Source organism: Lagopus leucura, unplaced genomic scaffold (genome assembly GCF_019238085.1).
Source record: "Lagopus leucura isolate 7727_CA_CO unplaced genomic scaffold, USGS_WTPT01 Super-Scaffold_100004, whole genome shotgun sequence".
NCBI lineage: Eukaryota > Metazoa > Chordata > Aves > Galliformes > Phasianidae > Lagopus > Lagopus leucura.
The window spans coordinates 19,445,774-19,463,902 of NW_024962264.1; the positions used below are offsets into that span (position 1 = coordinate 19,445,774).

The following is an 18,129-nucleotide window of genomic DNA, read 5'->3' on the forward strand; positions in this document are numbered from 1 at the left end:
GGCGGTGCTCGCGGCTGCTTTGAATCGCAGCAGCGCGGCCGTTGGGCGCTGTGAGGTGAAGCGAGGCCTCTGGCTGCTCGTTTTAAGACGAAGAAAGCGCGTCTGTATTCAGGGCTGTTCTTCGGTAGCTCTGTATTCGACTGTATGTTTAGCGGTTTAGTAAGATGTCTTCTAAGAAAAGAACGAAGAGAAATCGTACTGAAGATGAATTCAAGGTAAAATTCTCCACTCTGAACTTAATCCTGTTGCTTTACTGTGCACTTGTGTCGTTGGTTCCTGCTGAGCAGTGCTTCCTGTCAGTTCCTCTCCTTATGCACAGACGTCTGAGAAAACTTTACCCCGTGTTTGCGGGTGAACGGAACGGTTACAGACACCTAATGAACTGATGCCCTTCCCTTTCTGTTTGAGTTATTCTGTGGAATACTTAAGAACTAATTCTAACCTCTATATGAAGCTGCACTAGAACTCTTCATTTTTAGATTAAAAAGCATTCAGTTGGACAAACCAGGAATGTTGTGTGAATATAGAGACGAAAGGAGATGCTTTAATGCCTGAAAAGGAAAAGGCTACAGGTCATAGAAAGTTAGTATCAGATAGCTCTAAGATTACTAGGTGTGTGTGCTTGGCTTTACAAAATAAGATAAACTATGTACTACATACAAGTCATAGTAGCATGCCATAGAATGGCATCGTTTGGAGGGGACCTTAAAGTCCTCCTAACCCCTGACATGGGCTGGGTGCCCCCCACCAGGTCAGGCTGCCCAGGGCTCATCCAACTCTGAGCATCTCCAGGGATGGGACATCCACAGCTCTGGGTAGCAGTGCCAGTGCCTCACTGCCCTCTGAGCAAAGAATTTCTGCCTAATGTCTAACCTAACCCAGCAGTATATGCTGATGTTAGACCATTGCTTCCCCTAGGGAAAAAGCATAACAAAAGGGGAAAAAAATATGCTCCAAATGTTTTATTTTGTAGGCTAGTAGTCAACGCAGTCCATGTTAAATTAATTTCTAATAAAAAAATCTTGAAATCTTTGTCTTATTTAGTCTGTCATACATTCAGTCAGTGGGATGACAGCTGTTAATTTTGTACCCTACCAGGAGCACAAAGGCACTTCTCATCCTCGCCGGAAATTTCTTCTCCCTGAGGATCCTGATGTCTCAAGGATATCAAAGGTTGCAGGTGTAAACCAACTTGGGGAGCTTTGTGATTCATTTGGTTAGTATGAACTTGAATGTCTGATTTTCATCAGCTAAATATCTCAGTGTTTGCATAAGAAACAGTGCTTCTTTGTCTGGGGGATGGGGGGGGGGAGGGAAGAATTCAGAGAAAGTAGTCAGATAAATATATTAAAGACTGATACAAACTATAGCAAAGAAAGACTTTAAATAAAACTCTAAACCTTTGTCTACTCTGTACTGTGTGTACATATGTATTTACTGAGCTTTCATGCACCTTCACTTTCAGTTTGTAGAGAAATAAAGTTCTAGCAACATTTAGGTTGGAAAAGACCTTCAAGATCATTAAGTCTTAGTCCACTGCTAAGCCGCGTCCCTGGGTACTACATCTGCTCGTCTTGTAAATCCCTCTAGATAGCAACTAGAGGGGATAGCAACTCCACCAGCTCCCTGAGCAGCCCCTTCCAGTGCCTGACCACTCCTTCCATGAAGAAACCATTCCTGACTTCCACTATGAAGCTGCCCAGTGCAACTTGAGGCCATTGCCTCACATCCTGTGACTTGTCTCCTGAGAAAAAGATACCAACGCTGTCTTTCTGCAGAGCAATGAGGTCCTCTCAGCCTCCTTTCCTCCAGACTAAGCAGCACCGGTTCCTTCAGCCACTCCTTGTAGGCCTTGTTTTCCAGGCCCTACCAACAGCAGATATGAGTATAGACACTGAAACTTTTGATTACACATACCTTTCCTAACCTCCAAATGTGCTTTTAACAAGTATAGCTAGAGTGAGCAAATATCAGAAATTCTAAATGCTGAATGGTAGACAGTACTAATATACCTATATTTGTCTCAACAGATAGGAACAATTTTATACAGCTTGTTTTCTGTTCTTTGCAGATCAGCCTTTGCACAGTACTGCTTTAGATGCTTATGGAGAGGAGCAGTCAGAAAATGAAGCATCTAGTCATGTTCCAGCTCCACAAAGGACAAATGTGGAAAGAAGGTCTGGTGGAAAAATTAATTGCCAGCATTTAATTTTTCTTTTTTTAGATTAAATGGAGAAAACTTTGTATTTGTCTGGTTTCTCTAACTGCTTGTTAGACATGCTTAAAATCTCCCAGATGGGAAGAAAAAAAAAAGAGAGTAAGAAAAGCAAGGAAGGTAAATAAATTAGCCTGCTTTCTACTGGCAGTGCATTGACTTAAATAGTTACTGGATTATTTTTTTTAAAGAAAAGGGTGCCTTTATGAGGTAACTTGTCCATTAAATCTTGGTGTCAAAGTTTGAGAAGTGGCGAAATGGTAACAACAGGTTAACAAGTAAAAATCTGTTAAACTATATGCAACAAGAAAAATAACTTAGAGTACCTTTTAATATGAGTTTTAATACTGTTCTTGTCTGTTAATGCTGGTTTGGTGCCAGCCTTAGTTCAGTGAAGGTGTGATTTGAAGGAATTACCCAGACAGTACTTGTGAGGGTATGCATTGCTCTTTTATTTCCCCCTCAGCCCTCCAGTCCCGAAAGGGCTTCTTCATTCCTTCTAAAACATACTAAGTAATAGCTTTCTCACTGGTTCAAAGTTTCTCCTGAAAACACAATGGCTATTCCTGTGGTTGATTAGAAATGATTTCAAAACTTTTGTGAGCTTTTCTGTAGAGGGATCAGGATTCTGCCCCCTGTATATGCCATTGGAACCTTTTAGTGTAATTTATTTAAAGCAGTCAAACTGCACACAGCAGTACAAAATGTTCCCCAAAGATTTTGTTGATTGGGTCTGGAAAATAACTACTCTTCCTCGGTGTGTGGTTGGTTTACATGTGGGTATTTTTCTTTTATTCTAGTGAAAAGATGCACTTGAAGATGTCTGAGGGCATCGTTCACAAGTTCAACCAGAGTGGTTCTGTACACAAGCCCCGTAAGGAGAATCTGGTAGGGAGAAAGATGTGCAAGCATATTGGTCAGTTTGAGTTTAGCTTTGTGCCATGCCTGCACTGGGTAATGGCAGGGAAGGAAGACCTTTCCTTTGCTTTTTTTAATACTTAGTTGCGTACCAAATAAGTAAACCTACTCATTCCTGTGGGATGGCCAAGTGTTAGGTGAACTTCTTAAACCTGCACTGCTCACATCAGTGGGGGATGTAAAAGCCAGGGTCCTGTAGTCCATTTTATTGCTCATTTGGGAATATGTGACTTTCACTTTTTGAATTTTTCAAATGAGTTTAATTATATCTAAAATATATTTTTTCAAGTGCTGTGCTACATAATGTATAAATTACTTATTCTTGTTTGGTACTGAAGAGCACACATGGGAGAATTGAATTTTTTGCTGATAAAATGATTTTTGAAAACATATTAGAATTAGATTAAAGCCAATTGATTTTGAATGAATGTTTTTCCATGCTCAGACCTGAATTAGTGCAAAATACATTTGGCCAGCTTAGCTTCTGGGGGCTATGGAAGGTACCTACCTTCCCACAGACTTGAGAAAGTAGACCTATGGTAGAAGAAGCTGTGGAGTGGTTTGTGTAAAAGCTTTTCACATACTGAAGTTAATTGGGATTATTGAGATACGCGTTGTAAAATTCAGGACCTAAGTTAGACTTTCATCAGTAAGCTGCACATATGAAGAACTGCTGTAGGATGGCTGTTGTGTGACAGAAAAGCATTCAGAATCAGAAAATAATTGAGACAGATGTAGGTGAAAAGGTGAGAAGGAGCTGTTGATCAGAGAACTGGTGCCTGTTGGTCAGCACAGGTTGGTGCCTGTGTTGAACTGAGGGGCTTTAAGCTGTGTACAGCATTCTTCCTGCCAGTACCTGTTGTGTACCTGCTTTGTGAAGCCAGGTAGCTGCATAATCACTGTGCTGTGAGTCTGGTGAAACAGACCTAAGTAAATGGTACCAACATTTCTGTCATGAGATGCTGAAATACTTCCCTGCATTCTGCTTAATTACTATCTTTCAGAATTTCAAACGAGCACACCTATGTTCTTAATAGTTAATCTGCTTCTGTATATTGCAGAACGCTCCAAGTACTGCTCGATCTGAGGTGAAAAAGAAGGGACCTTCAAAGAAGAGCACACCAGGTTCTTCTGGTAAAGTAGACCTTTCAAAACTTTTGTATGGCTTTTCCTCATTCAAGATCAATACTTGTCCCTAACTCAATGGTTTTGATTTCTGGTATGTAGCAGCATGCTCGCTTTTCTGGGAGTTTTAATCCAGTTTTTTCCAGTTTTAATCTGGGTCTGAACACTCTTTAGCAATGGATAAGTTGAGGAGCTGGTGTGCCACACAGTTCTGATTTCTGTGGTTTCCATCTCTGGACTTGTCTATTCCTCGCTGGAGGGATAGAGCAGAGGTGGTTTGCTTTACTCTTTGCATGTACTTGGTTTCCTTTAGAGAGAAACTTGGGTCCCTGGGTATGGAGCTGTAATGTGCCCCAGTGGATGTCTTGGTCTTGGTGCCTGGAGCACACTGGGTTCCCCAGATTTACATCAAGGACATAATGTAAAGACCCATGAGACAGGGAGCTTCAAGACTGTGGCATTTTTTGGTAGGGAGAAACTTTCCCAGGGGCATCTTGTACTTGAATGTAGTGGATTATAGTTCCAAGGAAGCTAGACTTACATTTAGATGTGCATGAAGAAACTTAAATTTTTTTTATAGAAGTCATTAATATTGTTATTTCAAAGTTTAAAAGAAGATATTGTTATACCTTCCGTGTTTCAGAAGTAGCTATCAATAGAAAATTGATACAAATATGATATAGCAATTCATGACTCTTTGAGTAATGCAGGCTCCCCAAGCTCAGGCTGATAGTTCTTTGCAGCCGGCAGTGTTTTTGGCACTGTGTAGTTTATCAGTTGGTGCAATTAATGGACTTTCTTGAAGTGATGAAGAATAAGTAATAAGATCATATGATTGATCATTCAAATCCTTGTGTTCTCTGATAATTTTATGGTTTCCCAAAATTATCATAATTGCTCAGCCTGAAACATGGAATTAATTAATATTTTCCTTATAAAATTTTTATATTTAAATGTTCTTAATTCTTATTTTAATGCTGGGTACAATAACTTCTGTTATTTCAGAGCGTGTCCCTGAATTGTATAATGCTTGTCTTTATTGTGCTGTTTCAGTTAACAGCCCATCCTCTGTACCACTTTGGTGTCCCAATGAGCTGAAAAGATCATCCAGAGATATCACAGAACTGGATGTTGTTCTGGCTGAATTTGAAAAGATAGCAGCAAACTATAGGTAAACATTCTGCTTTCATTTGACTGAATGCTCAAAGGTGTATAACCTATAAAATAAATAATGTGCTTTTCTGCTAGTGGACTGACCCTTAAGTAATGCAGCGTTAGTTACATTCTGGTATTGTTTTAATGATTGTTAGGTTTCTCTGACGCTTTTTTGCATGTGATCCTGGGACTTTGGAGTTTTTCCAAATATAAGGACAGCACATCTCAGTTGATGTTCTCCAGTGTAGAAATTAAGTTATTGCTAGCACGTGAATGATTTGCAGCTGCTTGTGCTACTAGCTGTTTAACATTGGGTTGTACTTGTATTCACAAGAATATATCTGGATTTCTCCTTCACTAAATCAAATGAGTTGTGTTTTATCCCTCTGACTTCTCCAGACAAAGCATAGAATCAAAGGCATGCAGAAAAGCTATCAGTGCCTTCTGTTCAGCTTTTGAGGACCAAGTCACTGATCTTGTAAGTACACAGTAAGGAAGAAAGTGGTTATGGTTATAGAGCTGTGTGCTACGCTGCAATATGTATTTTCATTGTAGTGAAAATGCTGATGGCTTTACGTTGTCCCTTTAAAAGCTTACTTCTTGATACTTTACATTTTCTCTCTCTCGTCAGGTTGAATTAAATGAAAGCATGGTTACTTGTATGTTATGACTTGTTGCCTCTGTGCTGACCTTGATAAGAATTGCGTTTAGACAATATTGCTATCATGGAAACACCTTGCAAAACTGCCAGTTTTTGAGAATAGGGAAGCATCTAATAATCCTGAAGTTAGTGCCATAGTTAAAACATTGTGCAGTAAAACTGGAGAGCTGTACAATTTGACTGAGGAAATTTGACAGTTATGGAAAATGCTTTAAAAGCTCACAGGCCCTGTCGTAGTTACTCCTGTGTGTAGCAGCCTGGCTAAAGCCTTTAACAACTTAATGAAAACCATTGTTTTTGAGTGTAGTGTGAATATATCTATCAAAAAAATCCCACCAAACTACTAGCTTGGAAGACTAACAATTAATCTCACTAATTACAGCTAGTAAAATGAAGTCAAACTTTGTTGTGATGAGTAAAATGTATGAGTACTACAATCATAGTTCTAAGTGATTCACTGGAAGAAGCAGGTTTAAAATGACTAGATTAATACATTTCCTGTAAAGTAATAGAAAAAATAGCATAGGCAGTGTTACACAGTGGAGTAATGCTAATTGGTGCAAGGTGATTAATGGTGTGCAACAGTCCTCCTCTGGAGTGGGGGAAGAGTTGATAAACAACTGAGATACCTGTCATATTCTTTTGGAACAGTGTTTTAGTGAATAGTTTCTTGGTGTGATTGCAAAGTAATTCTTACAACAATGTTTTTAGGAGTGTAGAGATGAAATCCAGATTCGTCACTAATGTTCTCTTCTTCCACAGATAATGGAAGTCCAGGAATTAAAGAATATAAAGAAAAAAAATGCTAAGGTAATTACATGTCTGAAATACGTGCTATCACTGAAATTACAACATGCACATGTGATGTTGAAAATTCAGACAGTAGGATGGAAGAAATACTTGACAAAAAAAATGTACTGTACTACAGAAACGAGCACAAATGCAGCATGAAGAACCCTAGAACATTTGGAGGAAGGGACTGAAGTAGCATGGTAGAATGCAAACTGCATGCGTGTACTGTTGGACTGCAGACATACATTAGGACATGCATGGTTTTCATGCATGTGAACTACTCCGTGTTTCTTAAATGCTCACTTATTTTTAGCAAGCACTGGTGAACCCTCTGGAGAACCGATTAAATATTGGAAATTCACCTTCCAGAAACATAAATTAATGCAAAATTCAGAAGAAAGCAGCAAAACCCTATGGGAATAGCACTGGATTGTTTAAATAACAGAAGTCTAAGGGAGATACGTTCTCTCAGTGCATGCAAGATTTTTGTTCAGAGAAGGCAGTTCCTCTGTTTGCACTTGAAATGCAAAACAAGAAATACAGACAGGTGGAGAAACCAGCGTAGGAGCAGAGAACTGAGGAGTGGTTTCATCAGGATAGAGATGAATGCCCCCACAGCAGGGAGACTTAAGAGCAAGTTAGGCCCTATCTTCTAATGATATATTATAGCTACAGTTGGTCTCTCACATGAAGTGTCTGTAGAACTTTCTGCCTTTGGACCTTGTAATTCTAAGTGTGAAAGGGCTGTTGGGCCAAACAGAAGATTGAAATTTGTTCTCTTTCCTGAATATCTCTTTCTATTTAATGATTAAGCAACTTAGCCTACTTAACAGCTGCAAGCAGTGTGCACCGATTAACCTCTTCAGCAAACTTTTTGATGGCCAAATAGCTTTTAACAAAAAGAGATTATATTCTGACAGGTAGCAATTAATGTGTTAAGAATGAAAAGCAATTTGAGCTCATACAGTAAACTAGTCTGTAAAAACAAAAATTTTAGTATGCATCCAGCATTCACAGTTGTTTTCTTATTTTGAGCTTTATACATTTGTTTAAACTCAAGCTTACAGCTCAAAAATGTAAACTTTTAGAGAATTTTTAAAAGCATCTATTAAAGAAAGTGTTGTTATGCTTAATTTCATAGTTCCAGCAGCCATACTGAATCACAAGCACTGGAGTCTCAAAGAAAAAAAAGCCTTCAATGTTTGAGTTGTTTGCCTGTGAAGTCTCAAGCAAGTTCAAAGTGTTTCCTCATTTGTTACAGGTGGTGGCAGACATCAACAAGAAAAGGCAGCAACTGATGCAAGTCAGAGAAAAGCTAAGTAGGTACGTTCCTGATAACGCACAATAGCAGCCTGAAAAGCTGGAGGAGGCTAGTTTGTTGTTGTTTGTTTTTTTTTAAATCTGAAGTAAAAGCAACTCTTATGTTTTATTTTGGTGAAACTCTAATTCTGTTCTGTACTGCTTTGTGTTTTTACAGAAGCTTTGGGTAACCCTTCCATGTTTCAGACTGCTAGATAGAGTAATTCTTGCAGTGTTCTCTTCTGTTACTGTAGTTGCAGGGGTGGTACTTCAGACAGTATGTTTCTAAGAAAACCCTGTTACAATTGGAATAGTAAGTCGTGAAGTGAAGACAGTGCAGAATTTGTTTTGATAGTACAAGAATTTGATGTCTCTAGCCCCTCTCGTGGGTTGAAAGCTGTCTTCACATTTCTTATTTGTTGTGTTTTAATCATTTGATCATTTTAAGAAAGCCTTTCTGAGGCAACACTGAAATGAAAATGGCTGTTGGGTGTTCTGTTGCTGGAGTGCTGATCATGCTTCAAACATCGTTTAATAGATTGAGTCCTTCAGCTTTCTTAGGCAGAGGAGTATCTAGTTTATAGCTCCTGAGTATGCTTCAGCATAGGCCCAGAACACCTCAGCCTGCAAGCTGGTGTCTGCAGAAGCAGGTTGCATATTTAAGCAACATCAGAGGCACAGAAGTGCTTAAGAGATTCGCTGTGTTGTCAGACTTGATGGTAAAGTGTGGAAAAATGTGAGAACTTAAAAGGTGAAGGGTTTTTTTGTTCTTGTGGATTTGGACCTGTACTCCAATTGAAGTAATCCACCTATTTTTCTGTTTAGTATGTTATTCTAACCTATGCTTCATATTTCGGATCAACTTTTTCCTTAATTCTTTTGCAGAGGAAATGCATTCACAATTCCTCATGTCATAAATATTCAGATATAGTGATCAAAGCATGATCTTTTTCAGAACTGAACCACAACTGATAAAACTACGAAAAGAATATGATGAGCTGGAGGAGAGGAAATCTTCCTTGAGGCAAGTAGTTCAATTCCTTGCTGATTTAAAGGAACTACAGCACGACTATTTGAATTACAGAGAAGAAAACCCAAGAAAGAAAGTGGCAGTGAGTACATATTTCTGTGTGTTTTTGAACTGTTCTGGATCAGCCTCCCTTCTGGAGGCTTTTTCTTCTGGACAGACATGCATTTCTACTTACATCTGACTTACATTAAATAGCAGTATTCTGATAAAAACACTTCTGTGGAACCAACTTGCGAGTCATTGCTCTATCAGCATCTCGCTCTTTTTTTCTCTCGTGTTAGAAACTGACATATTTGAGAGAAAATTGATCCCCCCGTTTCTATGTTCAAAAATTAAAGAGCACGTAAACGTAACTGTTATCCTCAGGTCTAGCATTTTTTTTAATAGAAACTATAGGAATATTAAGAGTGAGAAACAGGTAACTGAATTTTTGCTCGTTCAATGTTAGGGAAGGCTCTGGTACTGACATACATGTTCTATAATGTGGTTAATGGTTGGCAAAAACAGCACTTGTCTTTTGTGACCAGATTAACTTCTCATTAGTCTTAGATCTCTGTCCCCTCTTACTGTGGCTGTCCTCGTGACCCGGTGTGCTAATCTGTGGACAGTGCTAGGTGCCTGCTGTATATAAAAGAGCAGGAAACCTGCTCTTTTAGAAGACTGTCTAACTCGGCTATTTTTTGCTTTTTGGAAGTTATATTGCACTATTTCAGATAGAGGAAAAATAAATACAGATAGGTATGTGACTTTTAATTCTTGGGGAGAAAAAAAACACCAACCATTGCCCTGTAACTTCTTCCTTCACAACAGTACGGAACCTCCAGCCTACCTGCTCTTCTGGTGGAGTCACGGACAATTTTACAAGCAGAAAGACACTTTCAGAATATTAATAGGAAACTGGAATATGCCCTGGAGGTACAGAGAGGGCAGTTATCTAAGGAACATTAAGCTCTTTTAATAGGCTTTTTGACAATAATTGATCATTAGTGTAATGGACTGTGCTTTGCTTGGCGAATTGTTGTTGGTCTTTCGTGTTTAAAAGAAGTCAGTGACTTCATCAGATAGTATCTTTCTATGGTAGAATAGCTTGCCTAAGAACGTAATTCAGAATGAAATAACAATTCCAGTTAATATATTAAAACTTCCTGTACTCTGTCAGCAACACTTGTTTTTTTTTAATCCTTGGTTATTTAAGTGATGTGATCTTAAATAATATGTACCTTAAAGAGGGAATGCACTGACTTTGGATGAACCAGTGACAGACAAATCTCTTTATTAAATCTGTATCAGAAAAAAGTAGTTTTCTTCCATGTCTGGAAGTGAAGAAATTTACTATTTGGCTTATTGGTAGAAGTTGAACAAACAGCTAAGAAAACAGAAATTGTAAGGCAGTAAGCCTTCAAAGTGCTAAATGTCTTGAAGCAGCCTTCATGAGGAGTTTCCAGCCCAGTCTTCTTCAGCCCCTGTGATCTCTTTATACCCGTTTAATGTGTTCTCAGGGTTGCTTGTTTTTAGCAGTTACTAGCTTTACTGTCTTAACAGCTCTAGAAAAGTGCTTTTGAACTACATCACAGTATCTTTCACTGAAGTCATGCGATACCCACGCTGTATTAAAGCAAGCTTTGTTGCTACTAGTCTGTTTGCTAGCTAAGTCCACGGTTAGCTGTCTTCTTTGTTACAAGTGTCTTGTTTCCATGACAATTCCAAAAGAACTTCATCAGGAATTTCTTCTGTGTTGTAACCCAGACTATCATCTGCTGCTTCTGCTAGCTCCACATCTTCAGCGCTTTCTACCAAATAGGCATCATCACTTGCACTGTCCCACGGAGTGTCTTGAGATGTGTTGTCTTCTCCAGAGGCTGGGCTGTCTGACAGATTTGCTGGGTTGGAATGTGATGTTACTTTTTCTTCTGTGTTCTCATGTTCATCTGTTACCTTATGATCTTCCTCCTTTTAGAAACAAGAACATTCTTTATTTGGTATTTCTAACTGAACTCTTGCAACTGTTACATATAATGAATGCTACAGAAAGCTGGCCAACAAGTTTCCAAGGAGTTAATTTATAGCCACACTACCCCATGGAAGCCTGTTTTAATACCAATAGGAATGTGTTAGTTTTCAGCAAACTAGAAATAGTGTATTGTATATAGGTTTTTTGCTAAAGAAGGCTTAGCTTTTAGCATGTTGATAAGACAAAACATACCTCTATGAAAAGGGAAGACAAACATATCCTAGGTGGCAATGGAAGACCTAAAATCAAAGATAAGGTGTTTAATTAAAATTAAGATTCCAAAGAGTGTTAAATACAATGGCTTGGCAAACAAAATACATACTTTGTGATTTGAAGTTTTTTTCCCTGCAGACTGGATCATGGCACTTCTGATACCAGACTTCCTTTTTTAGATCTACCAGAATCCTACAAATGAAATAATAATTTTGGTTTTTACTAACATTATGTAAAGGAAATAAATATACACAGCTTTGAAACTCTGACACTGAAGGAACAGGTTTTGTTTGTCCACAAACTACTGATAATGATTTCACACTGACATGTGGCTCTTACATCACAAAGTAAATTTAAGAGGAGAATTGTATCCTGACAGAGTAAGAGGGCAGAAATTTTAACAGGTGATGAGAATTTAAATATTTTCATAGAATTGCAGCTGAGCAGAAAAATATGTAATAAAGCTGATCTGAAGGGAAAATTGAATAGTTAAAGATCATACATGATGTTGTTACTTCTGTGGGCTCTTCCAATATTTTCACACCAACGGTAACCAGAAATATCATAAACAAGTATTTCTTCCCCTGAGAAATAATTCCATTGCCTTATCCCTGAAAAACAAAATTACTTTTTAAAAAATAGTGCTGCTGAATATTCATCTGGAAATAATGGCACAGTCGTTACCTCCTTGCACCCCGTCTTTATTAATCAAAGAACGAACAAAACAATCAATCTCTGGATATGGTGAATCCTGATAGCCTTCCATGGACTCTGTTTAAAAAAAAAAAAAAGCCACATGCATAATGCTTCTGTAATTATAACATAGTGGTAATGTACTGTTACATGCTAGATAGATCAGAGGCACAAATCCCACCCCTTCCTTACATAAAAGCAGGGGTAAATCCAGTGATCATTTCCTGTAGAGCTTTCTTCTGATTTTTAGTGAGGCGTTCTGGGGCAAAAGGGTTGGAGAAAAGAGCCCTCTCAACTCGTGCTCTCACTGTGCTATTCTGAGTATCCAGCACTGCAACCACACGTGCAGTGGCAGCAAGCTGGTGCTTGGCATGGAATGGCAAGTAGAGACCTCTCCCCAACCACCATCAGCAAGAGATGGAGAACTGGAGCAGATCATGACTGCTTGGGGACGAAGAGGGAAGGTAAGTGGCATCCGAGCACTGCAGAGTGCTGGAGGTGGTACAGATCATCCCTACTCTGCCTTCTGCAGAAATCTAGCTGAGGAAGAGCTCTCATACAATCTATCAGGTGTGTAAGTCACAGCACATCTAACTTAAATGTATATTTGTTTTTGTGCCCCTTCTCTATAGAGCAGAAAAGGCTTGCAGTACCTCTGGTGCTTCTGGTGGTTTTACTTCTTAAAAAAGCAGACATCTTTATTTCCTCTTCTAGAAAGCTAGATAGAATTCTTGTGTCATCTTTGGATCTGAACGAAAGAGAGAACGCAAAGGAAAATGTATGATTCTTGCAGCATAGCACACTATGATATAACACAGCACAGCATAAGAGAACAGCCCAGGACAACCAGCTCTGGGTACCCTGCCTGAGCGGAGGGGTTGGCCCACAAGGCCTCCAGAGGCCCCTTCCATTCTTTTACCCCCCTATAATGCCTCTTACTGTCCCTGCAGCACTTTTGGACGCTTGCCTCTTATTGCTCAGCAGAGGGCAGGGTTTACTCCTTCAAAAAAGCCAAACTTGCCTGGCAGAAATCCCAGGAGCCAGCCATTTAGAGACTAATGGTACACATTCACCGAAATATTTGCTCTAGGTGTAATATTTGAGCATTTTGAAATGTTTCAGCTTTATTTTTCTTTCCGTTCTGTCTGCACTGAACTGCCCTTCCATATTGTTAATTATGAGCCAGCTGATTACAGAAGGCTAAATTCAATGCAGCAGAACTTCTCACCCATATTTATGACATTCAGCTGATTCTGTGATATAAATACAATATATGGTTTGTGCTATTGGGCTACTGGCATCGGTTCAGGAAAATGAACACTTAAGAAAATGGAAGCAACAAAAAACTTGTTTTCATGAAATTATACACAGAGATACCATTTAACCCTCTTTCAGTAACAGTATTTTACTGGGATCATCTTAAGCTACAAGTCACTGTAGGGCAAAACACACCTGAGGGTCAGGTTAGAAACAAACAGTTTAGATTATTATGTGAGGTAGCAACCAATCTAAGGAAGTATCTGTAACAAAGGGGAAATCTGGTGTGCAAGTAAGCATGTACAAAAATCTTTTAATTTGTTAACATACTTTGGACACTTGAACGTAGGTTAAAAATGGAAACTGAGTCCCAAGATTTTTTTTCTTCAAAGGCAGGGAATTCCAGGAAAAACAGCAGTGTAACAGTGTTCATGGATTACCTGCTTGTCCATAGCACTTGCTCATAACTGCTGTAGGAGAAAAATCACTGAAATTGTATTTTAAAATATTTAAAATTCCACTGGAATTAAACCATTACCTAACGTTGCAGACCAAAGAGGAAAGAAAATATGCTTCCTCCAAAGAAATGTTCTCTTCACAGTTAGGGACAAACTTGTTATCCTCTGCTATTGTCAGAATCACGTTTTTTCCTGCTTTTGATGACTTATACATCCGGAAATTTCTGTTCCTTGTGTAAACTCCTACAGGAAAACAAGTACTTCATAAAATAACAGTGCTTGCTAGGATTTACTGTATATTTGTAAACAGAACAATTTTTCTGAGACCCAATTGAGGGTTTAAGGAATGGTTGAAAACTGAGTGGTTTCAGCTCACTTCTCACAGCAGAAATGTGGCCAATTAAGATTATGCAAACATAAATTCTTAAATTGTATGTAAGACACTCAGCATTTTCACATCAGCATCATTCTGACCTTATCATTGCTGGAGGTTTCTCTTCTACATAAAACATGATTTCACAATAGTTTTGTGAAATACCACTGAGAATACAAAGCTACAGTTATTTTAATCAGATATGACATCACGCTTAGCAGACTTCCTGTGTTCTGCAGACACGACTTGTCTGAAGTGCGTATCAAGAAAATGTAATTCCAATCTCAAAACCAAACACAATTAAAAAGGTAAACATCACCTAATCTGTCTCAAGCTTTATCAGAGAGGTGGGGGCTTTAGTTGTGCATTGCATTTAATTTGCATGAAGGAAAAGGAACTAAAAACTCTGCAATGTCACATGCCTTTCTATCGTTGCAGCCTTGTGCTGTAACTCAGTACTCCAGGTAGTCTGGTTTAGCTTTCCAGTTTTGTGGTAAGATGGTGGCATAAATATTAAAGATAGTTAATTTTGGGGACTAACATCAAATCCTTAAAAGGTGGATTGACAGACTAAACAGTCTGCTTTCCTTTAATTTCCATTCTCTAACTAATATCTCGAAGGAATTTTAGTTAGTAGATGTATAAAGTGATCCTGAATCAGTAATAAAGAAGCATAACAAAATACCAATTTTGGGATTATGTTTCAACAGATCAGATGTACTAAAGGCTAGCAATAGAAATGATCCTGTGTATTCCATTAGAAGAATTTGAAGTCAGAGGGGTTCTTCAGTGAAGTCTAAGAAAAAACACGATAATTCTTCAGACACATAAATCACTGCACAAAAGTGTACAAAGCTATTTTCATTTCACTCAGGGTAAACACTCCAGATCATAAGGGTGGAGGCAATTTCCAACTTCAGTTTGACTATGGGTGTTGTGCTCCTAAAGATTATTAACATTTTAATGCCATGTATAGGCAAAGAACAGGTGGGGCATGAAGTGTCCAACCCTAATTTCTATTATTCTGTCATCAAAATCTAATAGCTGTCATTCCAAACAGAGGAAGACACCTCAATTCATATGTGTATAGCAAAACAAAAGACCACACCCTTAATGCTTGCTCTATAATTAGGCAGTTTCTAATTCAACTGAAACGATAACAATATGTCCCCTTTCAATCAAATAGGAGCAGTAAGTCCTTTGGAACAAAATCCATTAGAGCCACATAGTGAGTATTTCTTCAAACTGTTGAACAAAGTAGTTAAATATAGTAAATATAAAAAGTTCCAAAGCCAAGAATCTGTGATTCCTTTGGAGCTTATGATTGTTGTTTGAGCATGGATAGTATTTGGTTTAAATTCTGAACGTGAAGAAAAAAACAAGAACAATCTTAACAATTCTGTTATCAAAGATTAAAGGTCTGATTGCTTAACTGTTGCTGCATCCTAAGCAGATTTAAAAGCACTTCTTTATACGTACCTAGATCCACAAAAAGTTGCTTGTCTCCTTCTTTGTTATTTACTATTAGAAAAGAAAATTCAGAGTTTTCTCCATGGTATGATGTTTCTGTTTCTTTTCTTTGGTCAGCAATGGCTGGCCAGCCTTTGGAGGCATCTTTGACTGGGGTGAAGTTTGTAAGAGAACTATCTAACTCAGCTGTTGGTGCAGAACACTGGAAAATATATCCTGTTCCTCCTTCTGCAATGGGAGCAGTGACGTTACTCTCCATTAACGTTATGGCAGGCTGCAAAATGGTTTTCACAAAGTTACCTTATAAACAAAACAAAACACAACTGTATGAGTCAAGAAAATCTTAATCACCCGTGTGCAAACATTTTCAAAACAGCCAAGATGGAAGTGGGTGCAGCTGTTTGGTTTTTTTTTTTCATCTCCTGGATTTTGCAAGTCGTGGCTAGTGAATAAGGAACCAATGCTTGGCAAAAACTTATACCAATTTTTTTTTTTTTTTTTTAAACACGAGAAAATAAGCAGTTTTGTGTGTGCATTAAATGTGTCATATGGCTGCTATCTTTCCCTTTGCAATATTGCTGCAGAGAAAGAGAAACGAATTGCATTGGCAACCACCTCATTAGAAATAAAGAAAAATAATGAAACAAATGCATAGGCTGTCAGTGCAGTTTTCCAAGCCAAGATTCTGAACCAAATTCAGTCTCGGATAAAAGAGCAAAAATGAAACAACTGTCTTTTGTAACTTTCAAATATTTTCCCCTACCCATCACAACACCTGCACTGTTGCAGTTATTTCATGCTGCCAGTCAAGGCCGCATTTTTAAGACATCCTTCTGTGCGTGACTCCTAACAAAATGCTTGAGAAATGGTATTATTGAAGATGAGGTCATTCATTTTTCAGAACAACAAACTATGATAAATTTAAAAACATCTGAACATGTCTTAAAAATATATTAGCTCTTTTAAGTTAAACATCAGACCAGAATCTTCCTGTCACATTAAAGAATACATATTTTTTAATGTAGTTTATGTGAAGTTATTTTATGAAACTGCATTCCTAGATATTTCCTACCACAGAGCATTTTGCACCACGTATGAAGTTAGTTTTCAGATGGATTTATCAAGTAGGTTACTAAAATGCATTAATGAAAAGTCTGGATTGGAGTATTACTGGTAACGTGCGTGACTTTAACTGACAGACTGCAATTATAAAATGCATTCATACTGTGACTTCAGTATTTGTTGAAAAGGCAAAGGCCTTGTTAACAAGAGCATATGTAATTCTCTATACGTTTTAATCTGAAAGTAAACGTCAAGTTCACTTAACAGTCGAGAGACAAAACTCTTAGCTAATGAGCTAGAATAAATAGTTTAAGCTACTGAAAGAACTGACTAACACAATTTAGTTATCAGGATCACAGGCTAAAATTTCTGTCATACCAAATTATTTATCATCCATGTATTACATAAGAATTTTCTAGTGGCGCAGGAATTAAAGACCATACTTTTGAAATAAACACTGCAGTGATCCTGTCCAGCTCCTTTGTGTTTGTTGCTGTTGCTATGGCGTCACATAAGAAGTAACTGTTCTGGGTCACATTTGGGAATGGCAGCCAATATCCTAAGCAAGTTGCTAGTAAATTCAACAGTCTGCTTACTTTGCCAAGTGAGCTACTCCTCAAAGTTTTAGTGACACGGATTCCAGTGCTCCTAAGAATTAAAAATGGTTCTGAGACAATCCTGACGTGGCAAATTTTTCTGTGTGTTGGAATTGCTCTATCCCAGGAAATCCCAACTTCCATCAATTAAAATTGCTTTCAGCTTTCTCTGAACCATGTTTATATGCACCAGTGGCTTGAAGCCATCTTTGTCTTGGCTTTCTGATGCTGTGCGGAGCCCAAACCAGTTATATTTACAGCCAGCAGCCTTAACTTTAATTGTATTATCCTTTCATTAATCTGAAAATTAACTAATTATTGTAAAATAATTTTCAAGTCAAATAACAGTCCTGCCAGTAGTTTTATAAGTAAACAGAAACACAAGTTATGATTTTACAAAAACAAATGATAATTATAGAAAAAGCAAGTAAAAGATGAGTTGAGGAATAATGGCACTTAAATAGCAATAGTCTTTTTTCTGAGATGATGTTTGTTTCCACATACAAATTAATAAAAATAAATATTTGAATGTGAGATGGCACTGTAAAGAGTCAAAACCTTACCATTTATTTCTAGCGCGTAGGGGAAAAGAACACACTTACCAACATGAATGTTATCCTTAAATACAGTCTTGCAGGGTAGGAATATTAAGTGCCGACTAAATTTTTCATCAGTACTGGAATCTAAATTCAAGACATCTCTGGCTGAGCAGTTAACGTCATACAGTTCTTTTAACTTCTGGCTGACAAGCTGAAAATTATATGGACACCAGTTTGGCTGTTTTCTCTAGGATCTTTAAAG

The 18,129-nt window shown here is 38.0% G+C and overlaps 2 protein-coding genes across 2 annotated transcripts in view; one reads left to right on the forward strand and one right to left on the reverse strand.

Annotated features, from left to right (window-relative positions):
* CENPU (centromere protein U) lies at positions 1 to 11,890 on the forward strand. The gene is made up of 11 exons (XM_042870623.1): positions 1 to 215; positions 1,099 to 1,216; positions 2,072 to 2,177; positions 3,016 to 3,103; positions 4,195 to 4,267; positions 5,312 to 5,429; positions 5,813 to 5,891; positions 6,837 to 6,884; positions 8,128 to 8,189; positions 9,121 to 9,277; positions 10,006 to 11,890. Exons 1-11 carry the CDS (start codon positions 165 to 167, stop codon positions 10,141 to 10,143), a joined length of 1,038 nt encoding a protein of 345 aa, XP_042726557.1. The 5' UTR covers positions 1 to 164; the 3' UTR covers positions 10,144 to 11,890.
* PRIMPOL (primase and DNA directed polymerase) overlaps positions 10,458 to 18,129 on the reverse strand; it is a 14,304-nt gene continuing 6,632 nt past the window's right edge. Inside the window, exons 5-13 of the mRNA XM_042870622.1 lie at positions 17,931 to 18,078; positions 15,680 to 15,970; positions 13,908 to 14,070; positions 12,766 to 12,860; positions 12,104 to 12,190; positions 11,922 to 12,030; positions 11,529 to 11,611; positions 11,399 to 11,445; positions 10,458 to 11,145 (exon numbers count right to left, since the gene is read on the reverse strand). Of these exons, the coding sequence (XP_042726556.1) occupies positions 10,855 to 11,145; positions 11,399 to 11,445; positions 11,529 to 11,611; positions 11,922 to 12,030; positions 12,104 to 12,190; positions 12,766 to 12,860; positions 13,908 to 14,070; positions 15,680 to 15,970; positions 17,931 to 18,078 (1,314 nt within the window). The 3' untranslated portion in view covers positions 10,458 to 10,854. The remainder of the gene's footprint in view (positions 11,146 to 11,398; positions 11,446 to 11,528; positions 11,612 to 11,921; positions 12,031 to 12,103; positions 12,191 to 12,765; positions 12,861 to 13,907; positions 14,071 to 15,679; positions 15,971 to 17,930; positions 18,079 to 18,129) is intronic.

What these genes read in the sequence shown, in the direction of transcription:
- CENPU (XM_042870623.1), top strand. Translation starts at nt 165, where the DNA reads ATGTCTTCTAAGAAAAGAACGAAGAGAAATCGTACTGAAGATGAATTC. An exon ending in GGAGCTTTGTGATTCATTTG is followed by an intron (nt 1,217 to 2,071) that starts GTTAGTATGAAC and finishes TGTTCTTTGCAG; the next exon opens with ATCAGCCTTTGCACAGTACT. An exon ending in ACCCAAGAAAGAAAGTGGCA is followed by an intron (nt 9,278 to 10,005) that starts GTGAGTACATAT and finishes CCTTCACAACAG; the next exon opens with TACGGAACCTCCAGCCTACC.